Source organism: Odontesthes bonariensis, chromosome 22 (assembly GCF_027942865.1).
Source record: "Odontesthes bonariensis isolate fOdoBon6 chromosome 22, fOdoBon6.hap1, whole genome shotgun sequence".
In the NCBI taxonomy this organism is placed as follows: Eukaryota; Metazoa; Chordata; class Actinopteri; order Atheriniformes; family Atherinopsidae; genus Odontesthes; species Odontesthes bonariensis.
This window is the reverse complement of record NC_134527.1, coordinates 20,776,632-20,795,359: the sequence shown is the minus strand read 5'-3', so window position 1 is coordinate 20,795,359 and position 18,728 is coordinate 20,776,632. Positions and strand designations below refer to the sequence as shown.

At 40.9% G+C, this 18,728-nt stretch overlaps 2 protein-coding genes across 5 annotated transcripts in view; both read right to left on the bottom strand.

Annotated features, from left to right (window-relative positions):
• Positions 1-10,897, bottom strand: part of mphosph9 (M-phase phosphoprotein 9) — a 33,562-nt gene extending 22,665 nt beyond the window's left edge. The window contains exons 1-13 of one of the 3 annotated variants that reach the window (XM_075455530.1): positions 10,806-10,897; positions 10,353-10,412; positions 9,844-10,115; positions 9,203-9,350; positions 7,177-7,266; positions 6,572-7,080; positions 5,480-5,642; positions 5,271-5,343; positions 4,636-4,739; positions 3,719-3,835; positions 3,165-3,631; positions 1,814-1,963; positions 1,218-1,305 (exon numbers count right to left, since the gene is read on the bottom strand). In XM_075455530.1, the coding sequence (XP_075311645.1) occupies positions 1,218-1,305; positions 1,814-1,963; positions 3,165-3,631; positions 3,719-3,835; positions 4,636-4,739; positions 5,271-5,343; positions 5,480-5,642; positions 6,572-7,080; positions 7,177-7,266; positions 9,203-9,350; positions 9,844-10,079 (2,145 nt within the window). In that variant the 5' untranslated portion in view covers positions 10,080-10,115; positions 10,353-10,412; positions 10,806-10,897. The remainder of the gene's footprint in view (positions 1-1,217; positions 1,306-1,813; positions 1,964-3,164; positions 3,632-3,718; positions 3,836-4,635; positions 4,740-5,270; positions 5,344-5,479; positions 5,643-6,571; positions 7,081-7,176; positions 7,267-9,202; positions 9,351-9,843; positions 10,116-10,352; positions 10,413-10,805) is intronic. The other 2 variants (XM_075455532.1, XM_075455531.1) reach the window with 2 other exon arrangements.
• Positions 10,898-11,346: 449 nt separating this feature from the next.
• cdk2ap1 (cyclin dependent kinase 2 associated protein 1) lies at positions 11,347-18,383 on the bottom strand. Of its 2 annotated transcripts, none has more exons than XM_075456164.1 (4): positions 18,263-18,383; positions 15,316-15,416; positions 12,108-12,234; positions 11,347-12,014 (listed from the first exon to the last, which is right to left on the bottom strand). In XM_075456164.1, exons 1-4 carry the CDS (start codon positions 18,288-18,290, stop codon positions 11,947-11,949), a joined length of 324 nt encoding a protein of 107 aa, XP_075312279.1. In that variant the 5' UTR covers positions 18,291-18,383; the 3' UTR covers positions 11,347-11,946. The 2 variants fall into 2 exon arrangements, with proteins under 2 accessions (XP_075312279.1, XP_075312278.1); XM_075456163.1 differs by lacking the exon at positions 18,263-18,383 and adding an exon at positions 17,722-17,889.
• Positions 18,384-18,728: the final 345 nt, after the last annotated feature.

The window sequence follows — 18,728 nt, the reverse complement described above, 5'->3', positions numbered from 1 at the left end:
CCCTGATCCAACAGCTTGTAGAACCTCCTTTAGCAGCAATAAGTAATGGTTTTCTGTATGACGTTATCAGCCTCTTACATGGTTGTAGAGGAACTTTGTCTCACTCTTCTTTCCAACGTTGCTTCGGCTCATTGAGGTTTGCAGCATTGGTTTATGCACAGCTCTCTGAAGGTCCCACCACAGCATCTCAGTCAGGTTGAGGTCTGGACTTTGACTGGACCATTGCAGCACCTTGATTCTTCTCTTTTTCAGACATTCTGTTGTAGATCTGCTGCTGTGTTTGGGATCATTGTCCTGTTGATGACCCAGTTTCAGCCCAGCTTTAGCTGTCTGACAGATGGCCCCACATTTGACTCTAGAATACTTTGGTACACAGAGGAGTTCATGGTGGGCTCACTGACTGCAAGGTGTCCAGGTCCTGTGGCTGCAGAACAAGCCCAGATCATCAGCCCTCCACCACCGTGCTTGACAGTTGGTGTGAGGTTTTTGTGCTGATATGCTGTGTTTGGTTTTCTCCAAACGTGCTGCTGTGCATTATGACCAAACATCTCCACTTTGGTCTGGTCTGTCCAAAGGACGTTGTTCCAGAAGTCTTGTGGTTTGTTCAGATGCAGCTTTACAAACCTAAGCTGTGCTGCCATGTTCTTTTTAGAGAGAAGAGGCTTTCTCCTGCAACCCTTCCAAACAAGCCATACTTGTTTTTCAGATTTTGCTGTCATGAACTTTAACATCTAACATGCTAACTGAGGCCTGTAGAGTCTGAGATGGAGCTCTTTGGGTTTTTGACCTTGGGGTGAACTTGCTGGGACGTCCACTCCTGGGAAGATTGACAGCTGTCCTGAATGTTTTCCACTTGTGAATAATCTTTCTCTCTGTAGAATGATGGACTCCAAATAGTTTGGAAATGGCCTTATTAACCTTCCCAGATTGATGGGCAGCAACAACTGCTTCTCTAAGACCGTTGCTGATGTCTTTCCTCCTTGGCAGCTTGTTAACACACACCTGAATGCTCCAGAACAGAAAAGTGACTAAACTTCTGCTTTTATAGAGGTGCTCACACCTGGCTGCTACTAACCCTGTTAACTCCTGTGGAAGCAGTGAGGCTGGATTTAGTTTGTCTCAGTGTTGTTCATCTGAGGTTGTATACAAACTAATATAACACATTGTTTACTTTATGCAGACTATTACCAAATAGTGTAAAAATCATTTGAGGATACCAGTTTTTTCTCCAGCGAGCTGTTTGTTGCCTCTAGTTCTTGTATATGGCTGGTGGCGTCAGCTAGAGCTCTTTCTAGGTGTTTACACCTGCAGATAAAACAAAAAACAAACAACAAAAATAAATAAAAATGAATCCAACAGAAGCATAACCCCATAACAAGACAATGTTTAGTCTTCTCTGATTACATTTGCGTCTTTAAGATCCAGGATTTTGACTCTAAAACCCCCCAAAACTTGAGTTTTTCTCCCTTTCATGTCAAAATAACAAAATATTTTAATCAAGACTTCACATTTTTCATTCATGCTCCATATTTTTTCCTAAAGTGGTGCCGTTGCCTCACATTTCATTGTTGCTAATGCAACAATTACTGAAAGGAAATAATCGTTGAGGGTTATTCTGAACACTGGAAACAATAATCAAGGCTCTCTTACCTTTTTTTTTTTTTTTTAAACCAAATTTAACAACAGTTTGACTGAGAAAGACAGTGAAATGTGAAAAAATGTTAGTAGTAGCACAACTTTTGGCCTTCTTTTTAGTGTTATTCAATAAACACGAGGATACCATAATAAATACATTGAGGAAGTTAAGGCTAACCTTTCTGTTAGTGTTTGATTGCTCTTCTCTAAATCCTGGGGCAGATCTCTGAGTTTGAGTTTGTCTCGCAGGATCTGGATCTCAGACTCGTAATACGCTTTCAGATCGGCCACATGTCGGGAGTGCTTCTCTCTCAGGTTCTGCCTCAGCCTGGAGAAAAGAAAAGATAAATGAAATGTACACATGTGCAAAGTCATTTAACTTTGTGAAAGGAATAAAAGAAAAAGGTTTGGTCGATTTAACTACAGACAGGGACAAAGTTTGGATTCGGACTAATGGGCCTCTGAGCATGTGTGGCTTAAATCCTTTAATCAAATCCCTCAATTCTAACTTCATATTCACATGTGTATTCTGTACTCTGTCTACTTATTCTTGGTACACAAGTGGAAGCTTACTTGAGGTCCACATACTCCATTCTGTCACTGAAAAACAAGTTTCACCCTTAAGAGGTCCTTAAATAATGACAGAAAGTGTCAGCTTCCCGAAAACTGCTCTAAAAACACTATATAGTAATATTTTTTTCTACGTTAAAGTGGAAGTTCGTGGGGCGGTCGGTGGCGTAGTGGGTTAAGCAGGCGCCCCATGTACAGAGGCTACAGTCCTCGCTGCAGCTGGCCCCGGTTCGAGTAACGCACCGGATGGCCCTTTGCTGCATATCTTCCCTCTCTCTCTGCCCCCTGCTTCCTGTCTCTCTCCAACTGTCCTGTCCATTAAAGGCATAAAAAGCCCCAAAAAATTATTTTTTTTTTAAAGTGGAAGTTCGTTTTTGTTTTTTTTTAAACCTGGACCTTATTTCTGGCATAAAATACGTTCATCTACTCATGATAACAGTTTGGTGAAAGTTGGCGTCCTGTTAGCTCATAGCTGCTGTGTTGTTGTTATTGGGGGCTATCGGAGGCTTTCTAGACACGCGTCTACTGGGGTGACATCATCAACGCGCGCCGCTGCAGCTGCGTTTGATTCTTATTTTCATTTGGCCGTGATGTAGGTCAATGGTTGGCAGCAACATTGATTTTACATGCAACTGTGATATTTGCTGTATGCGTTGAATGGTAAAACATCAGCACCATCTGGTGGACAAATGTAAAAGCTAGTAGTCCAAATGAAATATCAACATAAAGGAATGCCTTAGTTGATGTTAAGATAAATGTAGGATAAAATTTAAATTTGAAAAGTAAAACCTGACTGGCAGAAAATGTCCCTAAATGCTCCTAAAGGTTAAAAGTGTTTGTTTTTCAGAAACAAACTGGTAATAAGGAGTAATTTGACCACAGTCCGAATTGAGTATGAGTTCAGTCGGACAAACGTCTGACAATAATTTGATATTTCAACTCTTATGTGCTGGACTCACAGAGAAAGGACAACAGGATCCTCTAGGGATGAAGCCCTCTCCACGTGTGGACCGACTGCAGGCCGCAGAGAAACACCAGAGGCTGAACAGGGCTTCAGGGTGCTGGTGTGGGTGTGACTGCCCTCCTCTTCACTGGCTAACGGGGCGCTGGCTCTGCGCTGCTGTGGAGGCTGCTGGGTCTTATCCCTGGAGGTAGACAGGACTGTTTGGGACACGTTCCCCCGTAAAGTTTGCACCCCGGCGGGGGAAGGTCCGCCAGCGGAAACACTGGAGCTATCAGAGATGCAGTCTGTATCTCCGGGGTTGGGACTGCTCTCCGCCATGCTGTCTGGGGTTACGGGGGTCCCCACTCTGGGGTAGAGGTGGGGCTGAGCGGCGAACGAGGGGCTGCTGAAGCGGGACGGCGATGTGAAGCCAGAGGTGCGATCTGACTGCCTCGTAGTAGCTGCCGGGTCCAACGTCAGCATCTGAAGCGCACAGTTAAGAAGCTCGGCTGAATGTCTGCTAACACATAAGTGCAAAATGATTTCTGATAGACGAGTCACGTGACCTACCTGTGGCGACAACGGGCTGGAAGTGACAGAGCCTTCCCAGTCGGTTTGTTTACAATCCCTTTGCTGCTTGTTCTGATAGATCTCTCTGAGAGACAGCCGAGGCTCCTGAGGCGGAGTCTGTGAGAGACGGCGAAACATGACCATCCAACAGACTCAAATACAAATGTGTCAGCAACATGCTGTGGAATAATCACCAGATCCGAGTAGGGTTATCAAAAAAACTATTCTAAACTAAACTAAAATGTATCATCTAAATAGATATTCAGTCATACAGCATAAACGAAACTTAACATGGTTTTTATTGTTCTGAGGGCTTCAAATGTCGCATTTTTGACCAGTTTTAGACCAGAGATGTATATATTTCATTTTTTAAATCGTCATCATATTTATTATGAAACACCAGAATCTGTGTGTTCGTGCGTGCGTGTCCTGTCTCAGTGATGCTTCCCACAAACACAAGATTAACCCCCGACACCCGTTCACCTCTAAAGACCACGTCACTGAGCTTTAAGTCCCTGACTAAAAGGTTTGGCAAAGACTCGAGATTTTACAGGGTCTATATTTTTCTGAGATTATTTCCCATCATGCACCTGGTGGAAATTCTTAACAATGAGGGTGACCGATAAGCAGCTTCATGAAGTTGACAATGAAGCTGTTGTGCAGTTTATGAGGCAAAAGAGCGCCGAGTGTTTCATGAACAACTTCTGCTGCGGCCCAGCATTTATGGGAAAGACTAATTCACCAATTTAGCCACAAACTTTAAACGTGAGACGACAACAACATGATTATCAACTCCACCGAAATGACATCATGTATTGAATATTTTCCTTGGTAAAGGTATCGAGATTTAAATTTTTTGGATCGTGACAACCCCCAGAAATAAGGCAGACCACTGACAAGTGTGCTGCAATACTCACAAGACTCATGGACGCCTCTTGCAGCAGGAGGTAAGCGCCGCTGTCCACGCTGTCCGGTAGGGGGCGGTACAGTTCACATTCATTCAGACGCCAATAAGTGAGGCCTAATGCAGACAAACAGAAGACTTTCCGTCATGAAATCATTCGTGTAGCAGTTTGAAATGATATATTCATCATACTGTCTATGGCTGGTACTGAAGGACACTCTAAAACACTAAAAAAAAAAAACACAATCAACAGGATCATCGTAAGAAGTAAAGCGTGTTTATCATTTGCCACTAAACACGGCTGATGTCCACCCTCACTGGTGCCGTTACTGTCCTGAAAATGAACACATTTCTAGTTTAAGTAACAATTTTGGCCTCAAGACAACAAGATTACCCAGATAAAATTATTTCTATCCTGCGTCCTTCTTCCCAAGGCTCTCTTTTTGTCTGGTGGTGTGAATTCAATGCACCTCTTGACCCCCTTCTTCACTCCCAACTGTAAACATTCCTTGTCACTCAGGACTTGGGGATCTTTTTCTGTTCTCTCATAGTAACGATCTTACTGTCAGCTAAAGTTACTGCGGAGGTGCTTCATCTTTAATAAAAACAGCCATATTCTGTGTTTTGTCTGAGTCAATGAGTTGTTACCTGATGCCTCAGACATCAGGCTGTCACTCCTCCTCAGGGAAAACGAGCTGGACGGCGGCCCGGCGGGTCGATACTGAAACCCAATAGAGATGAGTGGATTAGACTCAGCAGCAGGAATGCCATCAGGAAAACTACAACATGCAAATGTGCCGAAAAGAAAAACAAATAAAGCCTTCGGCACTGTTTCGGCACTACTCTGCGAGTGGTACCTCGTCCTGGGAGTCGGTGCTCTCCAGCTGGGTTGGTTTGGGGTCTCTGGGGCTGCGAGGCTGCTCCTGGTACTCAGGAATTTGGGGTGAAGCTTGACCTGCCTTACTCTTCTTGGGCCTGAGCTTCTGCCTCTGGGCCCACGAGGTCAACTGCTGGCTGGTTCTGCCGACAGAACAGAACAGGTCATGTTGAGGAGGGAAATGGATGGTTTTTCAATTTTAATATGGTTTTCTGCAAGGTTTAAAAAGGTCAAACTGAAACTGTATCAGCTTCAGTACCAGCAGTTTCACCATTTTTGCATTTTATTAATTTTTTTTTTGGATTATAATGAATTGAGCTTTATCTTTAAAAGCTTTGACATGAAAAAAAAATATATATATATAAAAAAACAACAACATCAGCCATCAAACAAGGGACGAAAAAGATTAACCAAATATTCTAGTCAAGAGACATTTTTCTGTACCTCATAGCAACATATACAACAAGTTCCTCATAAATAATTACAGCAGCTAAAATAAACTTACTCAAAGTATTTCAACTTTATTCTCTAAATTTCACAACTTTTATTCTCAAACTTTCAACTTAATTCTCGACATTTTAATGATAAATTAATCTATTTATTTCATATTCAGTAACCCTAGCACTGCTTTAAATATAACCATACATATACATACATATGTATATATATATATATATATATATATATATATATATATATATATATATACTGCTGGTATTTAAATTTGCTCAGACTTTGTTTTAGTTACAAATAATCTGAACAAACTTTTGCCTCGATGTTGTCGGCCAAAAGCTGAAAGGACATGAATTGGGAGAAATTATCATTTTGTGTCACTCTGTCATATGTTTCCTGTTTTAAAGGTCGTCTGTAGTAGAGCTGAGCCATGGAAAAAATGTCCTCAATGGGTCGGCACCCACTTTGTTTTGTAAACATACATCAAAAAGACAAGGCATGCACTCTTAATGATCCAATACACCACATTCCACTGATTAATAGCAGTTTTGTTTGTATCTGAGAACTCCACAGGACCTTTCTAAGTAACTGTAGTTTGTGTCAAAGAGCTCAGACATACCCAGATGTTTTCTGCTGGTACATTAACGGATTAGGATCATTCACGCCGACGGTCCTCTCATTGGAAAGATCTTGCTGGCATCCAATCCCAGCTGTCTCTGTGTCCTCATGGAGGTTACTTCTCCACGGATGCCGATCTCTTCCCTGACCATCCTCCGCATCTCCCCCTGGAGACTCGGTGGGTTCCGGGCCCGTTTCCCAAGCAGTCAGGGTGCCGTATCCACTGCTGAGCACAGTGGTTGCCCGCTCCTCCCTTTGGTTGTTGATCTCTGATCTGGGAAGTGGAGGTGAAGGGGAGCTAAAAGGAGTATGGACAGGGAATGCCAGGCTGTCACTGTCACTTGGCACATTTTTGAGAACTGTGCAGTCACTGTGAATGAGGGGGAAAATGTATCCCTTTGTGTTTGTGGTGCTTTTGGCCAACGGAGTTGGAGAGAAGTCTGTGTGAGGCTGGACACTGGCCTGGCGGTTCTGGAGCTGAACCAGAGCCTTAATCTCATCCTGAATCAACTGAAAAAAAAAAAATGCACACGTTTATCAAACAGGAGAAAAGCGACATGTGAACCCAGAAAATATGACGGGACGCAATGATAAACGCAGGATTACCTGTATTTGGCACTGGTATTGTTCTTGCTGAGCAAGTATTTGCTCTTGGTATTGCTTTTCAACCAGCTGAAACAGATGCAGCCATCGACTCTGTTGCAGAAAAGAAACAAGCATCCTTTCTCTGAGCAACATGCTAAATCACCCTTTGCAAATCAGCTGAGATCAGAATAATTTTCATCTCTTATCACCACACACGCAGGGATACCCACATCCGTTCGGCGAGGGCTGCTGCTGACCTGCAGGTGTTAGGATGTTGCCCTGCTTCAATGCACCTGATTCGGATGAAATGGATCTCTTCAAAAGATTGTTAAGTTCTGCACAAGCCTGCTAATGATGTATTGATCTTGAATCAGGTGTGTTGAAACAGGGAAACATCTGAAACCTGCAGGACAGCGGCCCTCAAGGACCAGATGTGGGTATCCCTGCCATACGCTGACATTATTTAGTTATTTAGTTTATTTGTCCCAGAGGGGAGATTCTTTTTCACACATGTGGCATATACAAATTTAGAAAAAAATTAAAAATATACATTTATAACATTTTACATATCACACTTCCGGTATATTTCTGTTATTTAAGAATGCTATGGAAGAGGGAATGAGGCTGTTATTGTTCTGCATCTCCGTCCAGAGGGAAGGATTACAAAGTACGGGTGGTGTCTTGTGATGTTGTATCTGCAATGCGTGTAATGGCTTTAAAGTTTACTTCTGGGAGGTTCGGAGAGTCTTATCATTTTGAGTAAGTGAGTTTGTTCCAGGTTTGCGACACTGAGCATATTGAAGAAGCATGTGGAACAGTATTAGTTGAGTATTACAGTATTACAGGCTGAATAATACCGTACCATGTTTATCCATAAAGCACTTTATACACAACAACAGGGTTGACCAAGGTGCTGTACATTAAACCAGAACATAAAAGCCAGTGAGAACATATAACCAAAAGGTATAAAAAGAAAAACAAACAGAAGAATAAACTAAATTTGAATAATGCTTTTGTTTAACAGTAGGAGGAGATGAGTAGCCACATTGAGTCCAATTGGTTGCATCTCGTTTGTGTGTCTGTTGTGTGTATGTCGGTACACGTGCGTTACTACGAGTTACATCTCCGGCTTGGTCCTTTACTGTTGATGACTAGCATCTGCTGCTAACTTACAGCTACACTGCTAAACTATTACCAGTCATACCAACTATTATTGGTATGATTGGAGGAATAGCTTCATTATGTTTGTGTTTACTGCATTAAATCACACAACGTTAACTTACCCAGAGAGCCTCTGAGCTTAAACCAACAAATATTTTGACCAAAGCGTGTCTCATACATCTCAATAAGCCCTCAGAAAACTAAAAAAAGACACCTTCAAAATGATCCGTAACAATAACTACTCACAAAGTTCTTAGAATCCTGTAGAAAGTTTAATCTAAACTCATGAACATGTAGAAAAACTATTTAAAGCCAATTTATGTTTTGCCTCAAAAGTCCGTGCGATGTAAAAATAATCATCTGGGTAGATCCGTGTGGGTCTCCACAGACAGTCTTTGTGTGACTCAACATGTGAGCGCATGTCCGGGTACACGGACACGCAACAACATGCAAAGCGTGAAGGAAGCAGCCATTTACTGCCATTAAGACACCAACTCCTATCAAAGAGATGATATAAGGAGCAATAATTCTCCTGTGATCTGGCCAAAGGGTAATTTAATAGATCAGATTGGAGTGCGTTTTCCGATCGACTCTAACGGCCTGACGGACTGAGCATCACAGTTGTCTGATCGCTGCACATCACATCCTGCGTCTGAAAAGATCAGCTGCTGTGGTCTGTGAATGTGTGTGCGTGTGCCTAACTGTCAGGTGTGATCCCCACAAAAAAAAACAGAAGTGACAGCTCCAAAAACGAGGCTGCCAGCTGCCAAAAACAACAGCCGAAGCAGCAAAACCCCTCCCCCGACCTCACTTAGAATATCACGAGTGTGCACTTATGATCTCACTCACACACTGTTGTTTCCCAAAGTGTGTGATATGTTCCCACCTCACAATCCTTCCAGATCTCAGGGTCTGTCTCCCCACTGCTCTGGATTTCCTGCACCAGGGCCCGAAGGGTCTCCAGGGAGCTTGGGTTGATGAACGGGAGGTTTTTTTCTTGCTCAAATGCTTCATCTGTGCTCAGACACAGACTTCTGGAACAAAATTGTACAGAAATGGATTGTTTAGAAGAGAAGATAGATTCAATATAATAAATAAAATAAAACACAGATTTTTTTTGTGGTTTGGATGATTTCTAGTTTTATGGTTATTGCTGCTGGGAGGAATGACTTCCTGTATCGCTCTATGTTGCAGCTGAGCTGAAGAACCCTCTGACTGAACATGCTCTTTTGTTTCAGCACCGCGTTATGTGGATGATGGGCAGTATTGTCCATTATGTCACTCAGAATCACTCAGAGATGAAAAATGGGAAAGAGGAGACGCAGGAACAGACATTTATCGAATTGAAATGTTCTTGCTTTTAAGCCACTTTGTAGTGGTTCTGCATGTTTGGAATTGAAACATCCTTTAAAATATTCCTGTGATCTACTATTAAGCTGTTACCAATAATGGATATATTACTGTATTGATCCTACAACCTACTGTCTTTCTATCTTACACTCGCAGGTGTGTGTTTAGTAACTCCACCTGATTTTGTTGCATGCTGGTGTGATGTCCATGGGTCTGCTCTCCACAGTGCCTCCTGTTGTTTGGGAGGTCGTGTGTCTCCCCTCTGAGACAGCCAGCCCAGAGGCTGATGTCCCCTCGGAGGACACCAAAGAGGTCTCACTCTCCTTTCCCACATCTCCATCGGCACTGACGTGGCAATGGCTCAAAGCCCCCGAGCTGGAAACATCCTCAGAGATACTGTCATCTGTGGACATGTTTATGGGCCCATGTGGAGGGGGTCAATCTGACAGCTGGACACCAAAGGAAGAGAAAGTAGCGTTAAGCCTCTGATTCACACTTCCCCTTTTCCTAACTTCAAGTTAACAGCTGAAAGTCTTGCTCAGCTGTCGCAACAGAGGGAGAATAAGCATAAAAAAAGCCAGAGACACAGTTGATTTCAGAAAAATATTAAATTCATGACATAATTCTGCTCCCAGATTTCATATCAGGATTTAACAGGTGCCAAACATAAACACACAAATACTCACGTTGTCAGTGTTTAGCATTCGCATTCTGTTATGTGCTGTTTCTTGTCTGTGACAGCTACTCTGGACGGAGCAAGTTAAACAGGATAACTCATTAACTTAGCATAATTAAAATAACAGTGACAGATAACAATCAAGCTCAGCAATAAAAGCTACATTAGCTGCTTTAGCGACGGTGTCAGCCAGCACATCCGAAGCTGCGGACGGGGAAAGTTGCCTATCAATGCCTACCCAGGCTTACTTATCTAACTGGAACAAGGTAGCTTCAACTAACCAGCGTTCAGATGGTTAGCGGGCAAGCTCAGTTTGGCTAAGTTGGTTTATTACAGGTTTGTAAGCAAGCGGAGGCAGGCTGGACAACGCGGACGAAACTGCAGCACATATCGACATGTCAAACGCCGCAGAACGTAGGACAGAATAGCAAAGACAGCCTCTAATAATTTGCAGTCGACCTACCAGTTGACTTGTGGAGTTATTTCATCCATATTTCTCTGTGAACTGTCAGGATGGCTAGCTTGTTGCTGGTTGGCTGCTGCACTGCAGTGTTAGCTGCCTGCTGTAACGTTCGCAGCCTGCAACGCTATTGGTCCTAATGAGATCTGAAATACGCAGCCGTGATTGGTCGGGACTTTCAGCCTCTGTTTCTATTGGTTGGCTTGGGGAAAGAGGCGTACACATTTGTTGGGACAAAACAGACTGAGGTCTTCTGTTAGATGTTTAAAGGCTATCAAACAAATATATTTAAATAAATAATAGCTTCTATTTATCTATTTGCTTCATATAAAATACAAAAGCAGCAAAATGAGCCTTTACAAACTTTACAATATCAGGATTTAGGCCCGATCCCAACTCTTCCCCTTGGCTCTGTCCCTTAATTTTTCCTATTTTAAAGTATCAAAAGTGACAACTTTCTTTTAGGAATAAAGGACAAGTGAAACCAGTTCAGATACAAAATTATATAAAAACTACAACACAATGAATCACAATGACAACTGTATTGAAAATACAATTTATTACACAGAGTAATAAATACATACAAAGATGCAAGTAACAGCATTTTCCTTTTTTTTTGTTATTGTTTCTTTTAATACCAAAACCAACTTCAACACGGATGAACCGATGCATTTGGCACACCTGTCCCTCGTTCACTCGATCATGTGTTGCGCAGGTCTGAAAAACAGACCAAATACTAACCCCCCACACCCCAAAAAAACCTCCAAAAAAACCCAAAACAAAACAAAAGTCTTCTCCATCTACTTCTGTACAAGCCATGCAGTGTCTACGATTAACCCCTGGGCCCGCTCGCATGCAAAAAAAAAAAACAATGTTTTAAATATGAAGTCAAAACTTAGATCCCAAAAGTGGGGCATAAAAAAAAAAAATCAAATAAAACAAAAAATAACACGATATCCTCATATTTGATTCCCAACAACCCACACATGATTAAAGTAATCCTCCAGAACCTTCAGGAGTCATTAATTCAGTTACTGTAACCTTTTTTTTTCTTTTTTTCCTCCTTGCAAAGGAAATGCCATGCAAGTTATTTTTTTGTTTTCCATGAAATGGGATTTTTGCAGGGAGGAATGTGCGTTCGCAGCTAGGACCTCGCGTTTCTCTCCGTCTCAGCCAAGCATTCGCGGACCAGCCCTCGGGCGTGAATGATCCCTTTAAAGAGAAAATAAATAACATTTAGATGAATGAACTCTGAATTCACGATGCTTTAATGTATATATTTTTGCATGAATTAGTCTACGTCACCCCTTTTCAGTCTCTCCATTGCACTTTTGCTTCCAGCATACGTGGGCCTGATTTCCTTTCCGAGCTCTTCGATGATGGCCAGCAGCTCTGCATATTTGTTCTGAGGCACTTGGCTGCCAGTGGAGCCCTGAAGTTACAGCAAATCAAGTCGGAATCAACACATTTACACTGTTTTCATCTATAAATAAGAGTGGCTTCTGCACATACAGCTTCCTCCATAATGTCTGTGACAGAGTCCCATCTTTCTTTGGGATCATCAGGATGTTTGGAGGCATTTACTGGAACTTAAGCAGATTGGATGTTTCTATCTCAGCTCAGAGTTCATCGAGCAGCTGCCATCCGCAGCTCCATCCATACATGGCAGCCATACATACCCAAACCGTAGCAGTGTAGCCTCTGTATTTCTGTTCCTGAAGTCTTCTGTGGATAGTCGTCTCTGACAGAGACACACCTGCCTCCTGAAGACTGTTTCTGATCTGTTGGACGGGACTTTGAGGATTCTTCCTTGGTCCACCAGAGCTTTCTTTCTTCTTAATAATCTTCCAAACAGCTGATTTTAGGTCCACCGTGTCTTGAATGGTTTTATTCTTGTTTCTCAGCCTCATCAAAGCTTCCTTGACTTTCATTGGCACAGCTTCTCTCCTTGTGTTGAACTACAGACTTCAAATGGTGGAAGCGAGCCGAGGTACCTCATCCCTGCACCGATGAAGCCGTGAAACAGACCCGAGTGACCCCAAACATGATGGAGCCCTGAAATGAGGCGGACCGTGTATAAAAAGTGTTGGAATTTCTACACGGTGGAACTGAAATGGACGAAATGTGCACTTTAATCACATCTGAACTATTTTATTACTCAGGATTTTAATCTAAGGAGGTGAGGGGGGGCTCAAAGAAAGATGGGACATCTAAAAAAATAAAAGACTCATCTAATTTCCGATTTTAATAATGACTTATCAATGCAGTAAATAGTTTTAGATGCCCAAACTAACACATGGTGTCCCTTATTCATCATCCAGTCCTCACTCGTCTCTTCTTTTGAGCCACGAGCGACTGAATAAGCAGCTTTACGGCCACTTAACCAGCATCAGATGCCCACGTTTTATACATTATACATAACAAGCACAGTCATCATGTTCTTCGTGTTCCACTCCTGACTGCAACCTTTAAGGTCCCCTCCGAGGTTTGTTGTCCACGTGCTCACACTCATTACTTTGTACTGCATCTGAGGCGTTTGTGCACATGTCCACTTGAAAAGAGCAGCTGGCGTCACACTGTGTTGGATTTTTGTCATTGTTTAGGTTACAATTAATACTGAAAGTCTCACACAAGCACTGAAGCTTTTTAATCAAAGAAACCAGCAAAGTAACCTAAATGTCGGTGTTTTTTTAGGCACACATGTGCAAACACAATCAATATTATTAAAAAACAATGTTTATGTGTTTTTTCCAAAGGCTTAAAAAAGCGATCTGGACCCAAACGCTGAAGTAACAGGAAGACAACTCTCAGCGGTACAGGATTACGAGTAGTTAGGTGTATTAATGGATTCACAGTTTACTTTAGTAGTCAACTTTTAAGCCAAACAAAGATGGTGGCCTTGTCCCAACACAGCGTAGTCCCTTCACATGTCGATATGGGACAGATATATGCTGCTTTCTGTCTTGATTAATCAATAAATTACAAATTTACATAATTTAAATCAAAATGACATTTGAAATTGTGATTTGTCTTTACAAGCAATTCCAAAAATGTCTCATAAACCAAATATTTTCTTAACAATAGAACATAGAAAACATGACTAATTTTTAGCTCTAATTGAATTTAATGGCAGCAACTCGTCTCATAAAAGTTGGGACGGAGGCAACAAAAGGCTGGAAAAGGAAGTGGTACTAAGAAGAAACAGCTGGAGGAACATGTAGCAACTAGTGAGGTTAATTTGCAGCAGGTCAGTAACATGATCGGGAATAAAAAGAGCACCTCAGAGAGGCAGAGTCTGTCAGATATAAAGATGTCTACAATATTCAGAGGTTCTGGAGACATTTCTGTGACCTTCAGGCCCTCAGGCAGCTCTGCATTAAAAACAGACCTGATTCTGTCCTGGAAATCACTGCATGGACTCAGAAACACTTCCAGAAATCATTGTATGTGAACATAAATGCAGGTTAAAGCTCTATCATGCGAAGAAGAAGCCATATGTGAACATGATCCAGAAACACTGCTGTCTTCTCCGGACCAAAGCTCATTTAAAATAGAGTGAGGCAGATTGGAAAATTTAGAAATTTGAAATGCTTTGAGGAAATAATGGACTCCAGACTAAAGGAGCAGAACTATCCGGCTTGTTATCGGCTCTCAGTGCTCTGATGACATAGGGGGTGCATTAGTGTCTATGAAACTGGAAACCTCAACATCTGGAAAGGCTCCATCAGAGCTGAAAGGTATATTCAGGTTTTAGAGCAACATCTGCTCCCATCCAGATGACGTCTTTTTCAGGGAAGGCCTTGCATATGTCAGCAAGACAAAGTTAAACCACATCCTGCATCTATTCCAACAGCATGGCTTCATAGTAGAAGAGTCCAGGTGCTGGACTGACCTGCCTGCAGTCCAGACCTTTAAACAACTGAAAACATTTCAAATACAACAAAGAAGACCCAGGACTGCTGAGCAGCTAGAATCCTTTATCAGACAAGAATGGGACAACATTCCTCTCCCAAAGGTCCAGCAGCTGGTCTCCTCTTGTTGCTGCCACCAAATCCAAGATGAGCTGATATTTTTTCTTTCAACATCTGACGTGTTTTCTGTGTTCTATTCTGAATGAAATATTGGTTTATGAGATTTAAAAATCATTGCATTCTGTGAGTTGTGCAGTGTAGAATTAGGAAATAAATAGAACTGAATAACGTTGGCTAAAATTGTGTTTCTTCATAAAATCTAAATCGGGAGGTTGTGAGCTAAAATAAATGAACTGAAAAATGAAGCTGGTCGTTCCAACATAATTCCCTTGTTTAAGTAAAATCTGATTATGTTAAAGAAAACTAAGTGGAGGAGGACTGAATACGACAATCATACATAACATAATATAAAAGTTATTATCGAATTAGTTACAGATAACAGATTTTTCTTCCTAAAGAAAAGTGTAAAGTTAAAAAAAGTGTCGGGAATGAACAAATCAAGTTAGAATATAAATAACAAGTCTCCCTTTTAAAGCTTTTACCTGTGAGAATCCCAGAGATGGAGGTCCATAGTCGCTCAGAAGCGGCCTGTAGGACTGCAATGTGGCCAGGTTAGCTGCCGAGGGAGACTGGAGGTTTCCAACTGGAGGCAGAACAATGAACGTCTCAGTCAGTGTTCATCACCACCAAAGTATCAGTAAGTCAATATTATTATTATTATTATTATTATTGTTATATAGAAATATATAAAGAAATGTGACATTTCCCTCCAGAACTGGAGCTCGTTCTTTGATACTTTAAGGAAATTTAGCTGGTGATATTTTTGAAAATGTGTCTGTTTTTCAACACTTTTTCTTGTTAAACTGGACCGAATTAATCAGTTTTTACTGATCTTAAACTATAAACGGTGAAGCTGGCCCCATCCTTTCGGGGACGCTCCTTTTTTTTTTTTTTTTTTCTAACCCAAACATGACACTCACCCGTTTCCAGTTGAGTCGGCTTGTTCTTATTATCATTTCCCAGCTTTCCCAGTCTTTTGTTGCCCTGTCCAGCTTTTTTTTTTTTTTAAAACATGTTGCAGGCACCAAATTCAAATTGAGCGAATATTTGTTAAAAAAAACAATAAAGTTTAAACAGTTTGAACATCAAATATCGTGTCTTTGTCATGTATTTAGTTGAATACAAGCTGAAAATGATTAGAAAATAGTCATTTTTTGTTTTTTTATTTACATTGGAATTGGTTTTTCTACATGAACACATTCTGATTTACCCTAAAATCCTAAGTAATTATAAATATTAGTCAAAACGTATAATAATCCTTAGCTATTTTAGATTTTAGAGCTTTGATTTTCTTTAATTATTTGAGCCTCTTAACCTAAACTCACTGCATAAAACTTAATTATACCCCAAAAATTAAATTTTTCATATTTTTTCACAAATAAACTTTTGAAACTAGTACGCAAATAGCTATACATTAAAGAAATAACTAGAATTTATTAGAATATCCTTTTTAAATGATCAGGTCTACATTTGTTTTATAAGCATGGCGCTGAATTAGAGCAGAGTAATATATTAGGCTACAACGTTAGTGATATAATAATAATTCCTTTATTCTATATCAAAACAACACCACTAGATTTAAATAAATTCCTTTTGCTAAATGCTACGTGCTGCATCAAACAGAGTTTATGACCTTAAATCACGTTCACAATTTCTGACTGAACAAGTTTTGGAAAATATGGTGATTTTTTTTCTGGGTTTTCTTTTAATCAAAAATAACTCTGCCACCATATAATGTAGGTCTTAAATGTACCTAAATTTTTTCCTGCTGAGGCACTGATGTATCAATATCAACATGATCCACCACTATTCCTTCATATTTTTTCAGTTTTAAGGACACACACACTGCCCATCAGGCTGAGATATACCAAGTTTTTTAGCTAATAGCTCTTTGGAAATCCCCTTGTTGCAGCAAAAATACTATTTTCTGACCGAAAACTGTGTTATTTTTGGTGTTTTTCATGGATGAAACTAAAGAAATTTGGAACAAATGATGCGTCTTTGTGACTAAAGTGCCTAAATATACAACGTAAAACCGTGTCTTTGCTACATTGTCTGTTATGTGTTGACAACACTGGTTCATCCCTTGAGTTAGGAGCCTTTTTTACGCTTAAATGATTCATAGGTCAGTGTTAAATGGCTTAACAAACAAAAGAAGACACCGACTGAACTGAAAATGAGTGAAAAAGCAGCTAATGTCCAAAGAAAAACGTTGATAGACCTCCCAAAAACGCTGGAGAACAATCGCTCAAGACAACAGATTACAAGAAAACCTGGCTAATTGGAGGAAAATGTGAAGAAATGGTGGGTAAATCAAGAACTTTTCAACCATATTGTCGAAAACAAAGGCATTTCACAACAAAAGAAGAGATATTTCAGCTTATTTTAGCTTATAATACTTAAAAAACACGTCTCGAGAGCCTCTTTGTTCGGTTGCAATATTTAGCTACCAACGCGAGAGGTCCTCGAAGGGACATAAAAACACTCAGAGGCAGATCAATCGGCAGCTCCGACCGAGGAGCATCATGGAGGAAACGGAACAAGGCTGGCTCAAGAAGACATAAGTGATACATTTTTGTCTCCGTGTAACGACAGCCACCCGGTGGGACCGCGACCCCGGACGACGGAAAACCACATTTACGGAACCGCCGCCACCTCGTGCTATATCCCAACGGTTTTTCTCCGGCGCCTCGACTCACGGATGGCGCTCTTTTACATTAGTAATAATGGCGGATATGAATTAGCCTAGCTCCCAGGATCTGACCCTATATATATAACTGGACAAAAACTACAGACACGGTCTTTCTCCAGGTATTCTCCGAGACCCCGAATTTAACACTCGATTTAACGGTCGGATACTTTGATTTTGTCCCACATTTTCTCCTTACCCTGGTTCCCAGAAGTTCCCGGAATGTGCTGATGGACGTTGGGTTTGTAAGACATTCCCAAAGACATTGTAAATTAAAGAAATAAAAATGACCCGAAATTCAGTGAAGCGTCTGTCTCACTTTTTGTTTACAACAGCGGCACCGGCAAATATGGCCGTCACTTTATATTGACACCCACTGTGCTTTCTAACACTGCTGCCATCCACTGCGGCTCGTCGACAAAAAACGACTTTTAAACGGGGTTTTTCACCGCGAAGCCATGAAATTTAATGACATTTACCAAGGATTGTCAGGAAGTTTACTTCCACCTACACTTTTTATAAACAATTAAACCTTTAAGTGACTAAACCTGAGGTGTGTTTTAGATATTTTAAAGTTGAATTTTACGCCACTTTAAGGAACAGAAACCATTAAACGCATCATTTTGTGGTCGAACTTTAAATAAACTCAAATTAGCTTTTTCTTAATTTTCTTACCAAAATTATTTAGTTTCTGTAAAGTATGAAGGAAAATAAGCTTATTTTCAATTTTTTTTTTTTACCTGTTTTAGTCTGTGGGAGCGCATCCATTTTTTTTTTAGAAAATATAAATTGAAGTAGAAATCAGCCACTCTTCTTCCTCTGGACACATGTGGCCGTCTTCCATTTACAATGAGGGGTCTTTATTTCCCATCAGTCCCCTGTGGACCACATGGTCGGACACAATGTTTGGCCTCGGTCCAGTGTCATGACCCGGACCCCTGCGAGGTAGCGCCCCTCCACCCCCCACCAAGGAGCAACAACTGTGGGTGGACGATTTAATTAGATTCTGCAAGATTACGTGTTCTTAACGTATTCCGGTGTAATAATGGTTCATTTTATTTACGTGTTATCAATTACGCAACAATAATAAGATATATACACATGCAAAACAGTCTATATCATTTATTTCACCCTAATCCACTGCAAACATTGTAATTCAGCCCTCAATGGGTATTTTATGGCCTTTTGTCTAGAAAAAAAAAAATA